General features: G+C 38.7%; 1 protein-coding gene across 4 annotated transcripts; it reads right to left on the bottom strand.

Annotated features, from left to right (window-relative positions):
• Window positions 1-827: 827 nt before the first annotated feature.
• Window positions 828-18668, bottom strand: METTL4 (methyltransferase 4, N6-adenosine). 4 transcript variants are annotated; one of them, XM_082752338.1, is made up of 8 exons: window positions 18172-18668; window positions 17167-17229; window positions 15283-15649; window positions 11637-11706; window positions 9493-9667; window positions 9171-9277; window positions 8507-8595; window positions 828-2118 (listed from the first exon to the last, which is right to left on the bottom strand). In XM_082752338.1, the coding sequence occupies exons 1-8, from the start codon at window positions 18589-18591 to the stop codon at window positions 1955-1957; spliced, it is 1455 nt and encodes a 484-aa protein (XP_082608464.1). In that variant the 5' UTR covers window positions 18592-18668; the 3' UTR covers window positions 828-1954. The 4 variants fall into 4 exon arrangements, with proteins under 4 accessions (XP_082608464.1, XP_082608465.1, XP_082608466.1 ...); XM_082752339.1 differs by having other exon boundaries at window positions 828-2115; XM_082752340.1 differs by lacking the exons at window positions 8507-8595; window positions 9171-9277.
• Between the last annotated feature and the right edge of the window lie 548 nt (window positions 18669-19216).

The following is a 19216-nucleotide window of genomic DNA, read 5'->3' as shown; positions in this document are numbered from 1 at the left end:
CTGCTCTCATGAAACCCCACCCAGAACACTGCTTGCAGCTCTGGGGTCCCCAGCACAAGAAGGACATGGAAGTATTAGAGTAAGTCCAGGGGAGGGCCACAAGGATGATCAAGGGGCTGGAGCACCTCTCCTATGAAGACAGGCTGAGGGAACTGGGGTTGTTCAGCCTGGAGAAGAGAATGTTCAGGGGAGACCTTATAGCAGCCTTCTAGCACTTAAAGAGGGCCTACAGGAAAGCTGGGTAGGGACACCGCCACGTAGTGTAGTGATAGGACAAGGGGTAGTGACTTCAAAATAAATAGGAGGTTTAGATTAGGTATAAGGAGGAAATTCTTCACTCAGAGGGTGGTGAGGCAGTGGCACAGGTTGCCCAGAGAAGCTGTGGATGCCCCATCCCTGGGCTGGATGTGGCTTTGGGCAACCTGGTCTAGTGGGCGATGTCCTTGCCCAAACCAGTCTATGATACTATGGATGAGACCTTCATGGTGTGGGAAGGAAATTATTCCTGCCTGAAGCTTCTGAGTTCCCATTGTAATGTCTGGTAAAACTGCAAGCAAATAAAGGAACTTCTTACCCCTTATAGTTGAAGGTGAGGTTACTTATATTACTGACAATTTAAAGCATAGGATCAATAAAATCATGCAGCAAGGAGCGCTTTGCCTGGTATGTTTACATTGTTATGTTGTTTACTTAAACATATGCTCAATTAGACATAACTACTGTAAAAAAAATAAAAAAAGTTATTTTCCTTGTTTTGTCAATTTTACTACTACAATAAGCTAAACATGAAACTAAATGGTAATGCAGAAACTGAGCCTGAAAATAAGACACTGACAAGTTTTTATTTTACTTTTTATTACAAAACCATAAAAAAGGTCAGTTAACATTAAAAGATTTAAATTAAAACTTCACCAGCACATCAGACTACCGAAAGCGAAATAAAAGTAAAAAGAAAATGCATGCAATGCATTTTGTTCCCCATTATGAGCAGTCAGAACACATGAATTTGCCATCATGAAAAACACTGTCCAGCCATTCTGCCTCTACAGCTGCAAATGAGCAAGAGGCAGAGCTTCAATAAGTCTCTAATTTTTCCTTTTCAAAGCAAGTCTAAGTGCAGCAAAAGACACAAAATGCACTATTCTTATAAGACAATTTTTAGGTAAGCTGAAAAATACAGCTCACTGTGAGGGCTTTTTTCTGCTTCACGAATATAAGAGAAGAGAATGTATAAAATATCTAAAGTCTATTAAAATTTCAGTTAAATCAGTTAAGCTCTTAGATTTAACTGAAAAAATATGCAGATATTGTAAGGTTATTGAGACTTTGATGAATTATCATACACAGAAAGATGGAATTGATGACTTTTTAAAGTCTAATTTTTTCATAGAATACACTTGATCAACAATTCATTTGCCAATTAACACAAGCATTGCCCCCTGTATTTCTTCGGAGGTTGACAGACAGATACAAATATGCAGGAGAATACTTTGCCTTCGTAATTATTTTAGTTCAAAATCCACTGTTTTGCAAAGATCAATCTACTTTCAGGAAACATTTGTAATGCTGAACTATTTACGCTGATTGCCACTCTTTAAAAATTACACTCTAAAAGAACACATTATGTGTGTAATGCTGTAGCACTTATGATGCTTAGATTTATGATAGTTGGAAATAAGAATACTCAAAAATATCTTCCTTTTCCTGAGGTTAAAAAAAAAAGTAATTAAAAAAAAACAGGGATGGAGGTACACTAACATAAGTATTTAACTATTCCAGGACCCTCAAAATACAGGAAAAACTTGTACAAATCTTAAGATACTATTAACCAGATATTCTGTCACTGCAAGAATTAACTGAAGTGCAGTCAGTTTCATTTCTGTTACCTTCCGAGTGCACTACCTATAAGAAAAGCAAGTTCTTGAGGCTGCTAGGAAGGAGTGGAATTCCAGAATTAAGCTACAAGACCCAGTCGGTTTTCATTCTGCAAAACAGTGAAATAATCAATGTGCTGAAACTTCAGAACCTCATTTCCCCAGCTGGTCCAGCCAGGCTGCAGGTTGCGAGCAAACAACTCCAAGCACTCCACATCTGGTTTGACAAACTCTGCCAGAACTGCTGTGCAAGATAAGAAGAAAAAAAAAGTTGAGGATAACAACGACAAAGGTACAAACAGCAAGAGTAATCATAAATATAAAAATAAATAAAATCTCCCCTGTGCTGTTAGCAGATGAAAAACGGAATGTTTCATTAAAAAAGGGGAGAGACAGCAAATTAATTTTAGAGTTTTGATTAAACAGCTGGACTATTTGTAGTGAGAAAGTCATTTAAAATAAGTGCCCTTGAGATTCTGCACAATGTGGTCAAGGCCTTCAATAGTCTTGATTTATTGGTTTTCATTTAAAGAAAGGCAATGAGGATTTATTTCATCATCTACATGGGTGAGTTCTAAATTTCTCACAAATGTCAACAAAACACCTCCTAAAGGCTCAATTAGCTCCTATAACACAAGGGCAACGTTTCTATAAATAGACAGGCTCCTTCCTTGATTAAGATTGCACTCTTTTCTGCTGCATCTTAAAAGGGGATAAAAACTTTTTTTTTTTTGATGAAAAAATAGTTGAAAAGTAAAAAAAAAAAAAAAAAACAAAAAAAACACCAGTTTAAATAAACATTATTTAAATGTTTATTGTTTAAATGTTTATTTAAACAATAAGCATTAAAAGGATTATAAAAATGCAAGGGCTTTTTTTTCCCCCCACAATAGCAACTTGGCAACTAAAGAAGTATCTATGTAACTCTGTTCTTTCATTCGGTAACAAATCTCAAATTTCTTCTACAGTTGGACATTTTTATTGTTTAAAACTCAATAAATAGATGCCTATCACACATCAAGTGTGATTATGATTATTCTTGGAGTGATAGAAGAAGACCTTGGTTATAACATTTCACCCAAGAAGTACTACTGCAAACACCTTACTGTTAAATGTGTTACCTGCCACACAGAGACATTTATTTGGTGGCTGGGTCAAAGAAACTCTTAACCAGGTTTCAGGAAATAAGATACAAATTCATTACCTATAAAAACATCCATGGGAAAAGCAAAGGTTTAAGGAATATCCTTCAATACAAAGGTGGAAGAAAGACTGAAAAACATATTTATACTAAAAATTATGTCCTAAGCTTTTATTTTTGTGACTGAGGACAAAATAACAAAAGCTAAGAAATTATTTCCTTATTTAAAGTATATTTAAAGCATATCAGGTTCAGTTCTGTTCAAATTTCTCTGAAGTCTCTGAATTTCTGTAGCTTAAAAGTACAGTTCAGAAATCCTATAGTTTGACATATCTCTTCAGATATGATTATATCAGAAAGCAAAACCACATCTAATCAGCATATATTAAAGCATGAGAGGGAATGCTTTTTTGGGGTTCAATCCAAGTTCTGACTTTTTGCACCGAGTTTGCCAGACACAGACTGCCCATGTGAGACAGCTGCTCTTGTCATGGACTGCTCTTGCTGCAGAAAAATAAGCATCCACTTCACATGCTAATGAGTGTTAATGAACCCCAGAAGCATTCCCCACCTAAATGATTGCTTCCTTCAAAACTTACTCAAATATTTTGTAATATGCATTTTCCAATATTCCTCTATTTTGGTACAGCATATAAATCCATTTTCCTTCTCCCACTCTTTAACAAATGTCAAAAGAATGTCTCAGATGGGTTATCATCAAAAGACTGCTACCAGCAGGAGCCTTATTCTAAAAACCTGCTCCTTTCAGAGGCAAGCTAAAATATTTAAACAAATCTAACATTTGCAGAGGAGAGCTTTACAGGAAAGTGTACGTTCTGACAGAAAACTTGCTCACCGAATATTGCTGTTCAGTGTCAGTGAAGTTCATCTAAATTGATACCACTTCTGAGAAGCTGCTTTTGTACTATTTTGCAAACCCACCATATTCGAAGAAAAATAAGGCGGTAAAGTTTATTGTTCCTTTTCCAGGCTCTATTTAATTAAGGATTTCTTGTGCACTATTTGCTGCCAACATTTTAACAAAGGTCTTCCAAAACTCTACTCTCCTGATCATCTAAAAAAGCCCGTATTGCAGGAGGATGGATTTTTTCCACAGAAGAGAAGGGAGGCTGTGGAATGCAAAGCTCCAAAGCTTTTGGTAAGCTCCCTGAGAGCAGACCCTGACAGCTGTAGGACATTGCATGATCTTACACCCATTAGGGTCAAAACAGCGTACTGCGGAGTACAGGCATTACATGATTTTTTCCTCCTCAGTATCAAAATAAGACAGAACCATTTTAATACTTCAGCAGAAGAAGCAATTATTAGGTGACAACATTTCATTAGTAGCACATGAGGAGCATTGACATTTGTTCCTGAAACGTATAGATTACAAGTATCATCACAGCACTACGTCCAGCAATCAGAAGCAGCTACTACTATGCACCAAAAACTTCCATCCCTAAGAGAAAAAAGTTTGAAAACATACTTAGTTGATTTAACCACACACCTAATGGATTGGTTTGCCAAAAAGCAAAAGAAGAGGTAGCCAAAAATGGTCAGCTCATCGTTGTGCCAGAAGACTGGCCCAATCTTTCAATCAAATTGGTCATAAAATTAAAAAAGGAAGACCCAAGAATCTTCCTCTCTCACACTCTTAGAGAAAAGGCCTTTCTATATAAAGCTATTCTGAAAAAAAACAGAGACAGATTACATATAATTCAAGATCACATTATAGTCTGATTTTTCATTGCTTGGATATGGTATTTACATAATCACATCAGGCAGTAACCTTCGCTGCAAGGGAAATTAGCATATCAAGAGGGCAATAACGTGGCTCCATTTTGTTGGCATAAAATCTCATTACACTGGTTTCCTTGAACACCAACTTTTCCTATTTTAAGTTATAAACTACAGCCTCTTTGTTAGGCTTCTATGGCCTTTATATTACCAGAGGGCTACTTTAAGAAACATGGATCTAACTTGCAGCCCTTAAAGAAATTCTGGAGTTTTTCCCCTGACAACAGGTTAGAGGATAGTAGAAATACCAAATATTCATTTTTCTACAATAGCAATAGATTTAAATATATATGTATGTATATTTCTATATGCTTACAGAGACCATTGACAATAAACAGCTTAAAAGAGACTAAAGAGATTCTTCTTCATCATTTGCAGGTGTCAAACACTACAGCAGCAACTCAGGCATCTGTACCTGGGAATCTAATGCCCACAAAGCTAGCAAAAATCTGGCTGGTAGATGTAATACCAGTCTTCTCAAAAATCCATCTCCTTCTAAAGCACAATCCTGAGGTCAGGCATGATACCTGTCAAACCTCCTTACTCTTGATCTCAAACAGGTTATCTAAGATGCATGCTGTTAAAAATGTTTAAATGAGCAAAAGGAGGAACCATTACTGAAACCAGCAGAAGTCTCCCCTTCTCTTTTAGGTAACGTCTCATTACCTGAACAATAAATTCTGCACAGCAAATTGGATATGTAATGTGTAAACAATTTTACTGTCTTTTTACTGTCTGATTTGTGAGCCATACAAAGCACAGCCCTCATGTGATTGAACTCATTTCATAGTAACCCTTCAGAAGATTTTGCAATATAGAGGCCCTTATTGCCTGGTTTGTCTAATCCTTGACCAGAACAGGACCAGAAAAAACAATGAGAAACTGAGAACAAAGACGGCCTTATACTTCTGTATCTTTCCTGAGCTTCAGGAAACCCAGATTTTAATGTACCTACCAATTAGTCAAACACAAGGGCTCACAAGGTACATAAGGAAATGAGAAGCATTTACTTCTTTTTACTTCCAAGATCACTTTCATGACTGACTAACAAGCCATAGACTGCTGCAGAAGAAGTGACTTCCTAGGACTTTCCATTGCATACTTCTGCTGGAGATCTGCAGAGCAGCTAGAACATAGCCAAGAACTAATACCAATGTTTTTAGGCATAATCCTATATGGCAATATTGTTTTCTAGTAATAAGTGTACATGCTAGAATACTGAAGGAGAAACGCCTATAACAAGAAGAATCTATAAAAAAAAAAAAAGGTGTTTGAAGTTCAACATTGCTTTACAACGTCTGTGTAGCAGAATACCTTCTATGTCTTCTAAGAGCAACAGCGAATTGAATTAGGAAGAAAACCTGCTGTTACTTGAATCAAAACCAGACATGATAAAATTTCATTTTAATGCATTTGCATAAAGCAGTTTAAGTACATTTACAATGACATATTAGGGCTCTAAGCATTGAACACAGCACATGCATCACCAAAAACCCCTACAGTCGCAATTTCGTAGTTAAATGCACTGCAGGAACCCAAACATCTCTTTTTGATGGCTTACTTTAATTTACATCTTCCTCTTCCCCCAGAGAGATAAACTGTTATAATAAGTCATTAAGTGGCTATGTATGTACCAACATACAGCCTTTACAGTAGCAACTAGAAATAAAGTGCCAGACAGCATCAGTAAATACTAATATTTTTGGCTTTGTTACTACTTAAACAAAGCATAAAGAATGTGTGTGACTCATCAAGTGTCCTTCTCCCCCATTGCCGAATCTCTGCTTCTGTTCACATTTCCTCTGAACCACTCTAGGATGTAGCTCAGCTGCTCTCTACTGGCCACTTGAGAATATTGTCCGATCGTGAAAGCAATCCCCTTTCATAATACCGAAATCAAATCATCAGCAATTAGTTTTTGTCTTATAGTCTACCTTTTCATTCCACACCCTGTTCTGAATGAAGCTGCCAGTACTGTAGATGCACACGGATTTCTTATAAAAACTGTTAGCCACTGATACTGCTCGATAGCAAATTCATTCTTCAAGCAGAAACATAAATGCTGCACAGTGGTATCAAATCTCTCAAGTAAAGACTTGAAATGTCTAAGTAAAGACTTAAGAAATCATTACAGACAAGTTATTTCAAAACCCATTCAAGATCATTATTTTAAAAGTTTCAAAGATACAGTTTCTAGATTCTGCCCCACAGAGAGGAAGTGTTCTGAGGACCATGCTGGCACTAGAGTTCTCTCTAATATGTACAAACTGCTGATTTGCACCCCTGGATACCTCACAGGTTTCCTGTTTGTGTACAAGTGTGCTGCTAAAGTATTGGTTTTCTGAAAAGGCCCTAGGTGGCTGCCTCACAAATCAGAGCTCTGCCACTCATCAGCTTAAATCAACACACATACGTTCTGCTGTAGCCATCATTCTTAAAGATGTAGCTTCAGAGCTGGAAACAGATCTTCCCAGAATAGCTCTTTTTTTTTTTAACCTAACCAAAGCATGTGTCAACTACTAGTTTTTGAACAGATATATATATGCATGTTAATTTAATAACAAATAGAAGCCTCAAACACAAATTTGGAAGCCTCCCTGAAGAGTAACACCGGTTCAGATTAGCTCCTCAACTGAAGTCGTTCTGTTCCTTGGGCACAAAAAGAGGAAAGCATGTCAGCACAATGAAGGGAACATTGCCTGTGATGCCTCTCCTCTCCAACAGCAGCCTGCATTTCTTCTACCTGCCTTTTGTGATGCGATTACACAGCACCATGTGAACCAGGAATATTTATAGATCCATCATGAGTTCTCCCCTTGGGGGAGGATGACATCATTTTTGTGATAAACATATTTAATACCTCTTACCACATCACTGTAAGGCACTCAGGTGCTACAGCGATGAAAGAAGGATGACTATGTATAGATAAAAGCAGTCAAGTTAGGCTTTCTCCAGAATAACACGCAAAAGGTAACACATCACACATAAGTCTTTAAATCCTTTGGACTAAACTCTGAAAAGTTGGAATTATTCATGCCCTTTCTACCTGATTAGTTGAATTTACTACACCAATTTCAGTAAATTAAATATTGCTCATAAGAAATAAACAGGATGTGGCTTCTTTGTTGCCTATTGTTAACAGTTTGTAAAGGATTAAGATTTTGGATTTAAAGGCAGAACTGTACTGCAGGCATACAAACAACTCACACAGAAATAAAAACATTTTTTTCAGGATGATATGTTAAAGAGGTTTCTGCTTCTATTAGCTAACTAGGAGATATTTCATTTTATATATTCCCAAAGCTCCCCACCACCACCAAAGGAACTTTACGTCCTTTGGAACAACTTAATATAAACAGTATTTGTAATCTGTTCCTGAAGGATTTTGAAATAAATGAAGAAAAGTCTTTTTAAATAGAAAATTTAAAAATAATTAAAAAAAAAATTCTACCCCAAATATTCACACAACAATGAAGTTTTACTCTTCATACTCATTTTTAGGGACTAAAACTTAGATGCCTTGAAAGAATTTTTAGAAACATTGACTCAACAGGACCTATGATTCCTCAAATTATTTGGCATATGGGAAATTAAAATACATCACTTATAAAGATATCTAATTCTAGGTACACCACCTCCGATATCCGAGTCAAATGCTCTACAGAACCACCACAAATCAACAAAAACATACCAGTGAGAGGGGGTTTATGTGAATGCAGGCTGCAGGGTATGCTGACAATTAATTTATGTTCTGGAATTGGAAGTATGTCTTCAGATTTCCTGTTGTATAAACCAGAAGAAGAAAAGAAGCATGAGAATGTATACCACCAAATGGGGTGCACATAGCTCTCACAGAGCTACCTCTGATAACAAACTGTGGTCATTCACCATCAAATTTCAGGTAGGTGTAAGGGCAGTTAAATGTTGCTCACTCATATTATGTAAAAGGAGTTTCTGAAATCCACAGAGGCTTTAGCCAAAACATTGTTAACAATGGCCATGCAAAGCCATCAAGGAGAAGCACTACAGTCCTGTATGTTTTCATGTATAGAAAAACACCAGCAACCCCAAAATGGCTTCAGCTTGTGCTAAGGACTCATGCTCAAATGGAACTTGTCAGCAAAGCAAGCCCACACAACTTTTATTTGAGTCAGTTCCCCAACAAAGACAGACGTAAGGAACAGGCAAAGCATTCTGTCCCTTAATCTCACTAAAGAACTCCCTCACCCCAAAGCCATCCAAAAGATGACGTCAAAAGGAGATCTGGGGACATAATACTGTATTATGAACAAGTGACACACAAGTAGTGATACACAGCAGCCTCAAAAAGAGACGTGTACCATTGTCTGGCATACCTTTGGGCTTCCTTCACGCTTCCTTGAACTCTCCCCAGTATAAGAACTTCGTATGGCTTTTTGTGGAAAGAATCCAAGGGTAAAACAAATTCTCCAGATCTAGTAATCTGACACAAAGGAGTTAAAGATACACAGTGGAAAATTTTCATATCTGATTCTCCCAACAAGACACCTTTTTTAATAAAAAGGAAGACATTGACAACACTACACCTTTCAATAGAAAAGCACCTGGTAATAAATGGACAATTTATTAAACTATGAAGTATCACAGTGCAAGCCCTCTCAGTCTCCAAGAAAGAAAGAAAGCAAACTGAGAACTTACTTTTACCCAGTGCCACTCAGCAAGCGTTTTCACGGACCAATGAGGATAAAGTTCATCCTTAACAAAACGCAAGTGCTTCTGTCTGTTAGTCACCCACGTGATGATAAGACAATCTGGCGCAGCCAGTGCTGCTACGGGAATCTGCTTGATTTGCCATGAAGACAAGTGGCTGTATCTATACACCAATACAGTGAGAAAGCAAGTTAGCACCCACCAAAAATAAAAATTGTAAAGCAACAAAAACGGATAAGGAAATTACACTGCCAAGATGCTTTAAGAAATATCTTCCGACAGCAGAGGAATTCATAAACAATAGGTCAAGAGTGACACCCAGTGGCCAAATCTGTTGGATTCTGATATAAAATCATTACTTAAAGTTTTACTGAGCAGAACCTATAACTACCTATTTCTTCTATTCCCCCAATTTAACTATTATGATATTAGCTCTTTGCTCTAGTCAACGTTATTCACTTTTCATACTAAGCTATCTATCCTCTGAATGAAAATGAGGAGTGAGTCATTTACAAGTACAAGGGCAACACTTCTTTGACTGGCAAGTTAAATGGTCACAAAAGAGTAATCATTTGTTGGATATTAGGAAGAACTTCTTTACCGAAAGGGTTGTGAGGCATTGGAATGGGTGCCCAGGGAAGTGGCAGAGTCACCACCCCTGGAGGTCTTTAAAAGACGTTTAGATGTAGAGCTTAATGATATGGTTTAGTGGAGGACTTGTTAGTGTTAGGTCAAAGATTGGACTAAATGATCTTGAGGTCTCTTCCAACCTAGACAATTCTGTGATTCTGTGATTTCTCCAACTATGTAAAAGTTATCAATGATTTTAAGTTTCTGTGGGTTGTTATTCAGAGGAACAGTTCTGCATGTTTTTGAGTGAACTGTCTTCTACATTGGTGAATACAAGTATGTATTCCCAGATTCTGTCCTGTTCTACCATTTTTCTTGTAATGTTATTCTACATTTTTAGACAGTTGCAATTTGTGAAACCTACACATTACAGCATCACAAACATTGGCACACTGCTTACTGGAATCCATAGCCACCGTCTGGGCACCTGGGATCCCTATACAACACAACAGCAAGAACACGAGAACCAGGTAACAAGGATGAAATCCAAAATACCTTCTAGACTATATCACTCAGAGAAAACAGGATTCACAACCCAGATGTGAAACGCTTAAAGATTATCCATCAATAAGGTAACTAACAGCAGTGACAAAGCCACCTTCTGGCTTTATTTTGTAAGGGAGAGAGGGTCTAGATGGCTAATTCATCTCTGTGAATTTATAAAACTTTCCTTTGAGTAATTTGTATAGGTAAGAAATACACTTGAATGACTTTCACTAAGTTCCTAGAGGTTTCTGTAGGGCTTTTAATGTAAAACCTACTAGTCAATCTGTGCATTTGAAATTACATCTTCATAGCACGTTTAAAAAGTTACTGCAGGTATTATTCTGGAAAGTTACAAGGCTGTATTTTCCCCTTGTCCTTCTTTTTCACATGGATGCAGTTCTATGGTAATCAAGGGAGCTCCACTGGCATAAACTTGATGTTACTCAGTAGAAAAAGAGGCCCATAAAGTTCTAAGTTAATGACTTCATAAAGCACATTACTCTGAAAGTTCCTATTGCGCTTGAGGATTTTACTGCTGCATTATCACTTTCTCTTCTCCTCAGACTGAAGCTCAAATTAAAAAGAAATTAAAAAAATAAACAACTAGGACTTCTGAAGTGGACCTCAGTCCAAGAAATATTTGAAATATTTATCTAGCTTTATGTCCTCTAAAGTAACTCTAAGAATTTCAAATGAGTATCTGCATGACCTAGACCTTAAAAAACAGTAGACTCCAGGCCTTCCTTAGCAGTCTAGTGAGCTACTGTTCTTTCACCAGTTAGGTAGTTTAAGATTTACTCCTGAAAATATTTTGTAGGGGAAGTATTCAAACCATTTCAGTAAAATCCCTGAGACGATTATTTGTCTTGAAGGTAGGTAAATGTCGAAATGCCTACTAGCAAAACTTTGCTAGTTTAAGCTACAATCTCACGGTTACATTTGTCTGCACTACATTAACATGTCAATTATCCATTATAAGCAGAAATGACAATGTCTGATTTTACAGTAAAACTTACCTGTTACTCCTTTTAACAGATTTGTTCTCCCATGGTGGATCAATCACTATTACATCATATTTTTTCTTGTCTGGGAAGTAAAATTACAAAAAAAAAAAAAAAAAAAATCAAAGAAACCAGTAAGTTAAGTTTTAAAATAAACATACTAGTTAAAATTGATAAAGGTTTATATACCAACATCCAAAATACCAACAACACTATGCAACAAAGATGCAAACTTTCTTTTCTTTCATTATTTGGAATAAAAAAGTTTAAAGACTTCTAGCACGCTTGTTTTAATTCAGATAATCATATACTTCTCATAGTTCTAAGCTGAGGAAAGAAAGTTTGTGTAAGTTGGGTGTGATTCCTCCAAGAAATGCTGAACCTCGTGGGGAATTTCAAATAAAAATCTGAAGTACAATTCCCCAAGACATGAAAGGTTTTGCAGATTTCCTGAAAAAGCGATGTAATAAGGCATCCAGCTGAGTAAAACGTTGCAGCACTGAACACAAGTTTCCTGTGCTGTCTGATCTTTCAGCAGGCCAATTTGGACATGCAGAGCTCCAAACCAGCCCTGAAAAACAGCATGTTTTATGCTACTTGAGGTTAAGAGACAGTGTGGGAAATTGAAAATAGTGGACAATAGAAAGAGAAATCTTGGGGAAAAAAAAAATCTGAAGTCAAAGCATTATATTAATATTCACTGTTGGTTACTTAAAAAGCATTTTCTAAAATTTCTTAGACTGCTGTCTGATCTTCAGGAGAAGCCAAACCTGCTACGTGCACAATTGTGACTCAGAAGACAGTTATTTCTTCCCCCAAAAAAGCCCACTGGCTAAAATTTGGACTTGAGACATAGAATTGTTACTCCAATAACAGGATACCACCTCCCACCTGCCTTATTAATTTAAAATATATATATGAAACAGTAATCATCTAAGTTTAGTATTAGACTGGAGGAAGCAAATATTGCTCACAAATCCAAAATTACTGGTTAGAGGATAGAGAGGTAATCCCTAGCTCCTACTCACAGGCAACATCTTTCCTAAAAGACTGCTTGATGAAGCTCAGCTGCAGGTAAAAATAATAATAATAATATATAATTTATCAGTAGTAGTAGTCAAACTGAAAGCAAATGAAATGATTAGCCCCCAGAGAAGGGCTATGAAGCTGGTGAAGGCCTGGAAGTCCTGTGAGGAGCAGATGAGGGAACTGGGAGTGTTTAGTCTGGAGAAGAGGAGGCTCAGGGGAAACCTTGTTGCTCTCTACAGCTACCTGAAAGGAAGGGGTGGGGAGCTGGGGGTCAGCCTCTTTAAGCAGATAACTAGCAATAGGACAAGAAGAAATGGCCTCAAGTTGTTCCAGGGTCAGTTCAGGTTGGAAATGAGGAGACATTTCTTCTCAGAGTGGTTAAGCATTGGAACGGGTTGCCCAGGCAGGTGGTGGCATCACCATCCCTGGGGGTGTTCAAGGAAAGGTTGGACGTGGTGCTTGGGGACACGGTTTAGTGGGTGATAATGGTAGTAGAGGGATGGTTGGATCAGATGATCTTGGAGGTCTTTTCCAATCTTAATGATTCTATGATTCAGTTTGGTGAAGACTGCTGCATGTTGTCAGGTTAAAGCTTTTTGCTTGACCCATCAAGGCTGGGGACCACTGGCTTGGATAGCTTTCAAATTACTTGTACAGAGGAGGTATTAATTCTAAAATCCCACCATTTCCCTGTCACTAGCTTAAGCCAATACTCTTGGCCGTGAAATATATCAGCTGAGAAGTCAGCTCATGTTTGGTACTCCTGTTCCTGCTACAGTGGTTTTCACCTCCAGTTGGGTGCAGCAGCCTTTGGAACTGTTGTCATCTCAGTGGGACACTGGACTTGGTTTCACAGTCAAGTTAATGCCAGTCTATATAAACACTGCCGTCGTACAGGAGGAAGCTGAAAGGGAATGCTTGCTTTAAACCGCATAACCCCAGGCCTGTCTCATGTCTAATCCATCTGAAGACCAAGACAGCAGGAACAGCCTTCCAGCAGCAGCATGCTTTTACCTATATTAAAGCCCCATCCCAAGAGATAGGACTCATCAGCAGAGACATCAAAGTGTGTGGTGTTGTCAGAAGGCTGGAGGGCAGGGATGCCATCCAGAGGGAGATGGACAGGCTGGAGAGGTGGGGCTGTGCAAACCTCGTGAGGATCAACAAGGCCAAGTGCAAGGTCCTGCACCTGGGCCAGGGCAATCCCAGCACAAACACAGGCTGGGTGGAGAATGGATGGAGAGCAGCCCTGAGGAGAAGGACCTGGGGATGATGGTTGATGAGAAGCTCAATATGATCTGGCAGTGTGTGCTTGCAGCCAAGAAAACCAACTGTATGCTGCGCTGCATTGAAAGAAACGTGGCCGAGGGAGGTGACTCACTGCCTCTACTCCACTCTGAGACTGCCACCTGGGGCACTGCGTTCAGCTCTGGGGCCCCCAGCACAAGAAGGATGTGGATCTGGTAGAGCAGGTCCAGAGGAGGGCCACAAAGATGATCAAGAGGCTGGAGCACCTCTCCTGTGAGGCCAGGCTGAAAGAGTTGGGGTTGTTCAGCATGGAGAAGAATAGGCTTGGGGGAAACCTTATGGCAGCCTTCCGGTACCTAAATGGGGCCTACAGAAAAGCTAGGAAGTGACCCTTTGTCAGGGAGTGTAGCGTTAGGACAAGGGGGAACAGCTTCAAGGCTAGGATTAGATTAGACATTAGGAAGAAATTCTTCACTGTGGTGGTGTTGAGGCAGTGGCACAGGTTGCCCAGAGAAGCTGTGGATGCCCCACCCCTGGAGGTGTTCAAGGCCAGGTTGGATGAGGCTGTGAACACCCTGGTCTAGTGAACCACAGAATGGTTTGGGTTGGAAGGGACCTAAAAGATCAATCCCCCAGAAATGGGCAGGGATGCCATGCACTAGATCAGGTTACCCAGGGGCATCCACAACTTCTCTGGGCAACCTGTTCCAATGCCTCACCACCCTCACTGTAAAGAGCTTCCTCCTAACTTCTAATCTAAATCTCCCCCTTTTAGTTTAAAACCTTTCCCCCTTGTCCTATTATTATCCACCTGAGCAAAAAGTTGCTCTCCTTTTTTTTAAGCCCCCTCTAAGCAATCAAAAAACTGTATAAAGATCACCCTGGAGCCTTTTCTCCAGGGGAAACATCCCCAGCTCTCTCAGCCTTTCCTCATAGGAGAGGAGCTCTTTTCACAGAAGAGGCAGAGGTATCCCTGCCAATGGTAGGGGGGATGGAACTAGGTGATCTTTAAGGTCCCTTCCAACACAAACCATTCCACGATATGATTCACGATAGCTATTCCTAATTTAATGCATTTACATGACTTCTAGACCCACTACGGTTCAGAACACACTCACCAGCTGCTGCATTCTGAGTTTCACGTAAAATACCATGACTGAGATTTTCAAAGGAGCCTCCTGGACACTAACTAATAAGCTCCCCATAACACAGGCTCCTCACTCCATTCAAGACTCCTGTGAAAACCCCCACCTACCTGCACAAAGTTAAAAACACCACTTTGAAAGCTTGTATGTTAAGAAAACAGTTCCTTAGTTATCTTGACAATAACCCGCCTTCTCAGGCAGGGGACAAGTGATACATTCTAATGACTAAAGGTACTTACAGTTCAGCAGGGGCTGTAAACATGAAATATCAGATAAAAGGAAACTGCTTTTTGGTGGCACCAAGTACTTCTGCCCCATTAACACAACAATCTTTGCACAGTTTGAGTTGTTCTCTGTAACACACGAAAGCAGGTCCTGCTCTGGACTGGAGGTTTCATCGTCTAGCACATGCACAGCTGGATGGTCACTGTCATTTACAGCTGGAAACTGCTTTGCCATTTCACATAATTCAGCCAACCCACAGTCAATGTGCCCAGGAACAACATTCTTCCCGCAACTGAGTTCTGTAGTAGCATGGTGAAGAAAACCACTTTTGAGTCCTTCTTGGACTAAATGCAAAGTGCCTTCCCAAATGAGCTTCCTGATCTGTATGGTCATAGAGAAAAAAAAAATCTTTTGAGTATGTGTGGTATCATCAGGGAAATGAAACAGAAATCAAAACATTTTCAATTTGCAAAACGGGAGAAGAATTCTTGCCAAAAACTTATATCATTGACTGAAAAGCTATGTGTGCATGATAATAGGGGCATGCTAACTTCTGTTTTTTGATTGTTTGTTTTGACAAAGTGGCAATAGTTGGAAGTCTGAAGAAAGATACCAAGGCTGATGAATAAAACATTTTACAGACAGAGGTGGAATACTATTGTTCTAAACAAGCACGAATGCATAAATTAAAGTTCTAATCTAATTTCACGCTACTGTCCACAAACATAACTTTCATTGAAATGTGTACTTGGCTCTAAAACCAGTAATTTCCAGGTTTTAAATCACTTTGAAAAGCTTAGATGTCTAATTACCAACTTAGATGTCTTATTATAGAGACAAAGAATGTCTTCAAGTTTAGGCTTCGAACAAAAGACAAATAAGACAATAAGCTCTTGATTCCTTCCCTTATTCTTATTGTTAAAGGGCTTTGTCTTAACTTGAAGGTTTACAATCATAAACCTATGTTTGATGTTGAACTTCAAAATTCTCTCATTTAAGGCAATTCTTTACAACCATAGCTTATTCACAGCAATACTTACAGGACATCTGCATCATAACATAGCAAACTACACATTCACTACAAAATCATTGTCATGTAAAAGAAAAAAATTGTTTTTTAAATATAGTCTAGGAAGAATTAAACAAAAAGCCTAATATGACTACCACATTCAATAAAGAAAGGCAAGTAAGTGTAGGTCCCTGTTTAGATTCACATCACTACTTAGGAAAGCACAAGTAAACTTAATCTGTGGATAATGTTTGATGTATTCAAGATTTACTATGATGTTTGAGTGATAGTAGTTTCAGCAGTGCATCACTGACACAAGCCTCAATAGAGGTTTGAATTCCAATTCATTCACGATGCTTTAGTATGATTATGAAAATGTAAAATGTTTGAGAAAATAATTATTTTCTCATTAGCAGAAACAAGACGCCTTGGAGCACTTCTGGTCAGAGAAGCTTCAAATAACTTCAGCACTGTCCTGATACATTAAAAATGAGTCAATCTTCAGCACAGGTTATGCTGCTTATTTCAAATCAGTTACTCCCTGTTCAACCAATATTCAACTCACCGGTGCATAAAGTTCAGTAATCCATAAACAAAAAATATTCTGTGAATACAGCTTCCAGCCCTTTGAAATTTCTGAGCTACAGTTCGATGTCTAGTTTGTTTTTACATATATCTACCCAGCAGATATTCTCAGTATACACTTAATTCATTTATGGACTGGAGAGATGACCTTTCTATTAATGGCGCAAGCTATAAAAATAGAATTTATTTGCAACAATGTCTTGCACTCCGTATATAGCCCAAAATCAAGTATCACATACTTGCAAAATATACTCATATTTTTATACAAGTACATATTTTTATATTTTTTATACTTCAAACTTACCTTTGTATGATATTCTAAGGCATCCAGTTCACCTTGGTTGAATACACGTTTCCTTTTACGTTTCTGCAGAATGAGCAATGAAAAAAAAAAACATATTACTTCATAATGAAAAAATAAATAATCAAACATATATGAATAACAAATTAACTCTTTTAAACTGGAAGAAGCTTTCCATCTTTTGCCTATCACAAGTATAAATCCAGTAAGCAAAATTAACATCTCAAAATGCCTAGCCTACTGTAGGCATTCTCATGACAGAAAGGCTTAACAAAGCTATTGCATTATTTGTGGCATTAGTGCATGCCACAGGTCACTTTCAGGCCTCCTTTGGGCTCACACTGGAAGATATTTGTTCAGCTGCCAGTTTACCAGTAACAGAACATTAAACAGGTCTTCCCAGTTACATTTGTTGGTTTAGACCTGTGACACTTTGGGGCTTTTTTGGTCCACAAAGAACAGTACTGAACAATCTACATATTGAAAGTAAATTCGTACCGTCTTTCCCACCTTGTTAATCTGGACAATCATGACAACTACCACAGTTTAGCTTGAGTCCATGATCACAATAACCATCAGAAGATTTCATGAGCAATTGACAGCTTTTGAGTCACAAGTGGCACATCCAGAGGGTGGTTGGGCACTGGGACAGGCTCCCCAGGGCAGTGGTCAGGGCACTGAGCCTGCCGGAGTTCAAGAAGTATTTGGACAATGCTCTCAGACATATGGTCTGATTTTCTGGGTGGTCCTCTGGGGAATGGAGGAGTTAGACTTGATGATCCATGTGGGTCCCTTCCAACTCAGATATTCTATGATTCTATGATTACTGACACAAGGAACCCAAGAATACCCTTATGAGTGCTAACATTTTCCATGCATCTTGAAATCTGTTGTGGAAAAGCTCTTGATCTCCTCTGTAACTTCAGGAAACAGAAATTTGCAAGACAATGTTAACGTAGGTCAGTTACCTGGGGATTAGTGTAGGTTACTGTATTACGGAGAACATACCTTCCTAGCACCAGCAACAGAATCTTCACCACCACTCTTGGCTCCTTCTTGGGGTTCCTCTGCACTGCTGCTGGCCTTTATTTCTGCGAGACTCACCTCTGGATCTCCCTGCAACAGCTGCTGCTCAGGAGCTGCAGCTATGTGGGGCTTAGAAATGTCAAAGAATTCTTCTCGAAATACATATCTTGTTTTAGCTGTTTTACCTTCTGTTTCTTCTACAGCATCTCCAAGACCCGGACCATCTCTCAAGGAGGTGGCAGGAAACGTAGAAGGAGCATGATATTCGGAAGAAGTGACAGAAGGACGGAGGGTGACACCACCAGGGTTTGCAACGGAGTCACAGATCTCATAGCCACACTGGTTGATGAAAGACAGATGATCCAGGAGCCATCCCGCCCTCAGACGATGTACCACAGACATCACCGCTCCCCTCTTCAGGGAGAAAAATCAATTTCCTGAAACCACAGCAAGCAATCACACACAATTCCTGGCGAAAAGTCCTCCTGTGGAAATATTTTTTTATTTGTTTATTTTTAAAGAGTTCACTTTTCAGAATTATTATTGTTTAACAGAGTAACACCTACCTCGTGATGGACGTCTCCATGTGCCCCAAAGAAAATCTACAGAAACTTCTTCTGCTTTCCCTGTTAAAGCCTGTCTGATCCTTAGTGCACTCTTTTACAGTAAGTTTGCGTTTTATTATATAATCTTCTATAAATTAGCGTGGTGTATAATTATTTACTTTAAGATCCTTCTTTTCACAAGTTCGAAAATGGCATTTTGGCGTATAAAGTTAACACTTTATACCACAGCACTCAGCCATAAGAACACACGTATGCTTTACACGCTTGAAGAAAACCATCACATCTTGATGTATAGTTTAAAAAAATAAGATATGGTTAAACACACAAGTACGTTTTACACGCTCTTGAAGAAAACCGTCGTCTTTTATTGCATCTCTGGACCCTGCCCAGGTTTTCCCAGACAGAAAATGAGTTGATCAGTATGAGTTTTATGGAGTAAATGGAGCTGTGAGAGCCTTAAA

The sequence above is a fragment of the Aythya marila genome, assembly GCF_965140915.1.
Source record: "Aythya marila genome assembly, chromosome: 2".
In the NCBI taxonomy this organism is placed as follows: domain Eukaryota; kingdom Metazoa; phylum Chordata; class Aves; order Anseriformes; family Anatidae; genus Aythya; species Aythya marila.
Note: the sequence above shows the minus strand (reverse complement) of the source record. Positions and strands in the feature narration are given on the sequence as shown.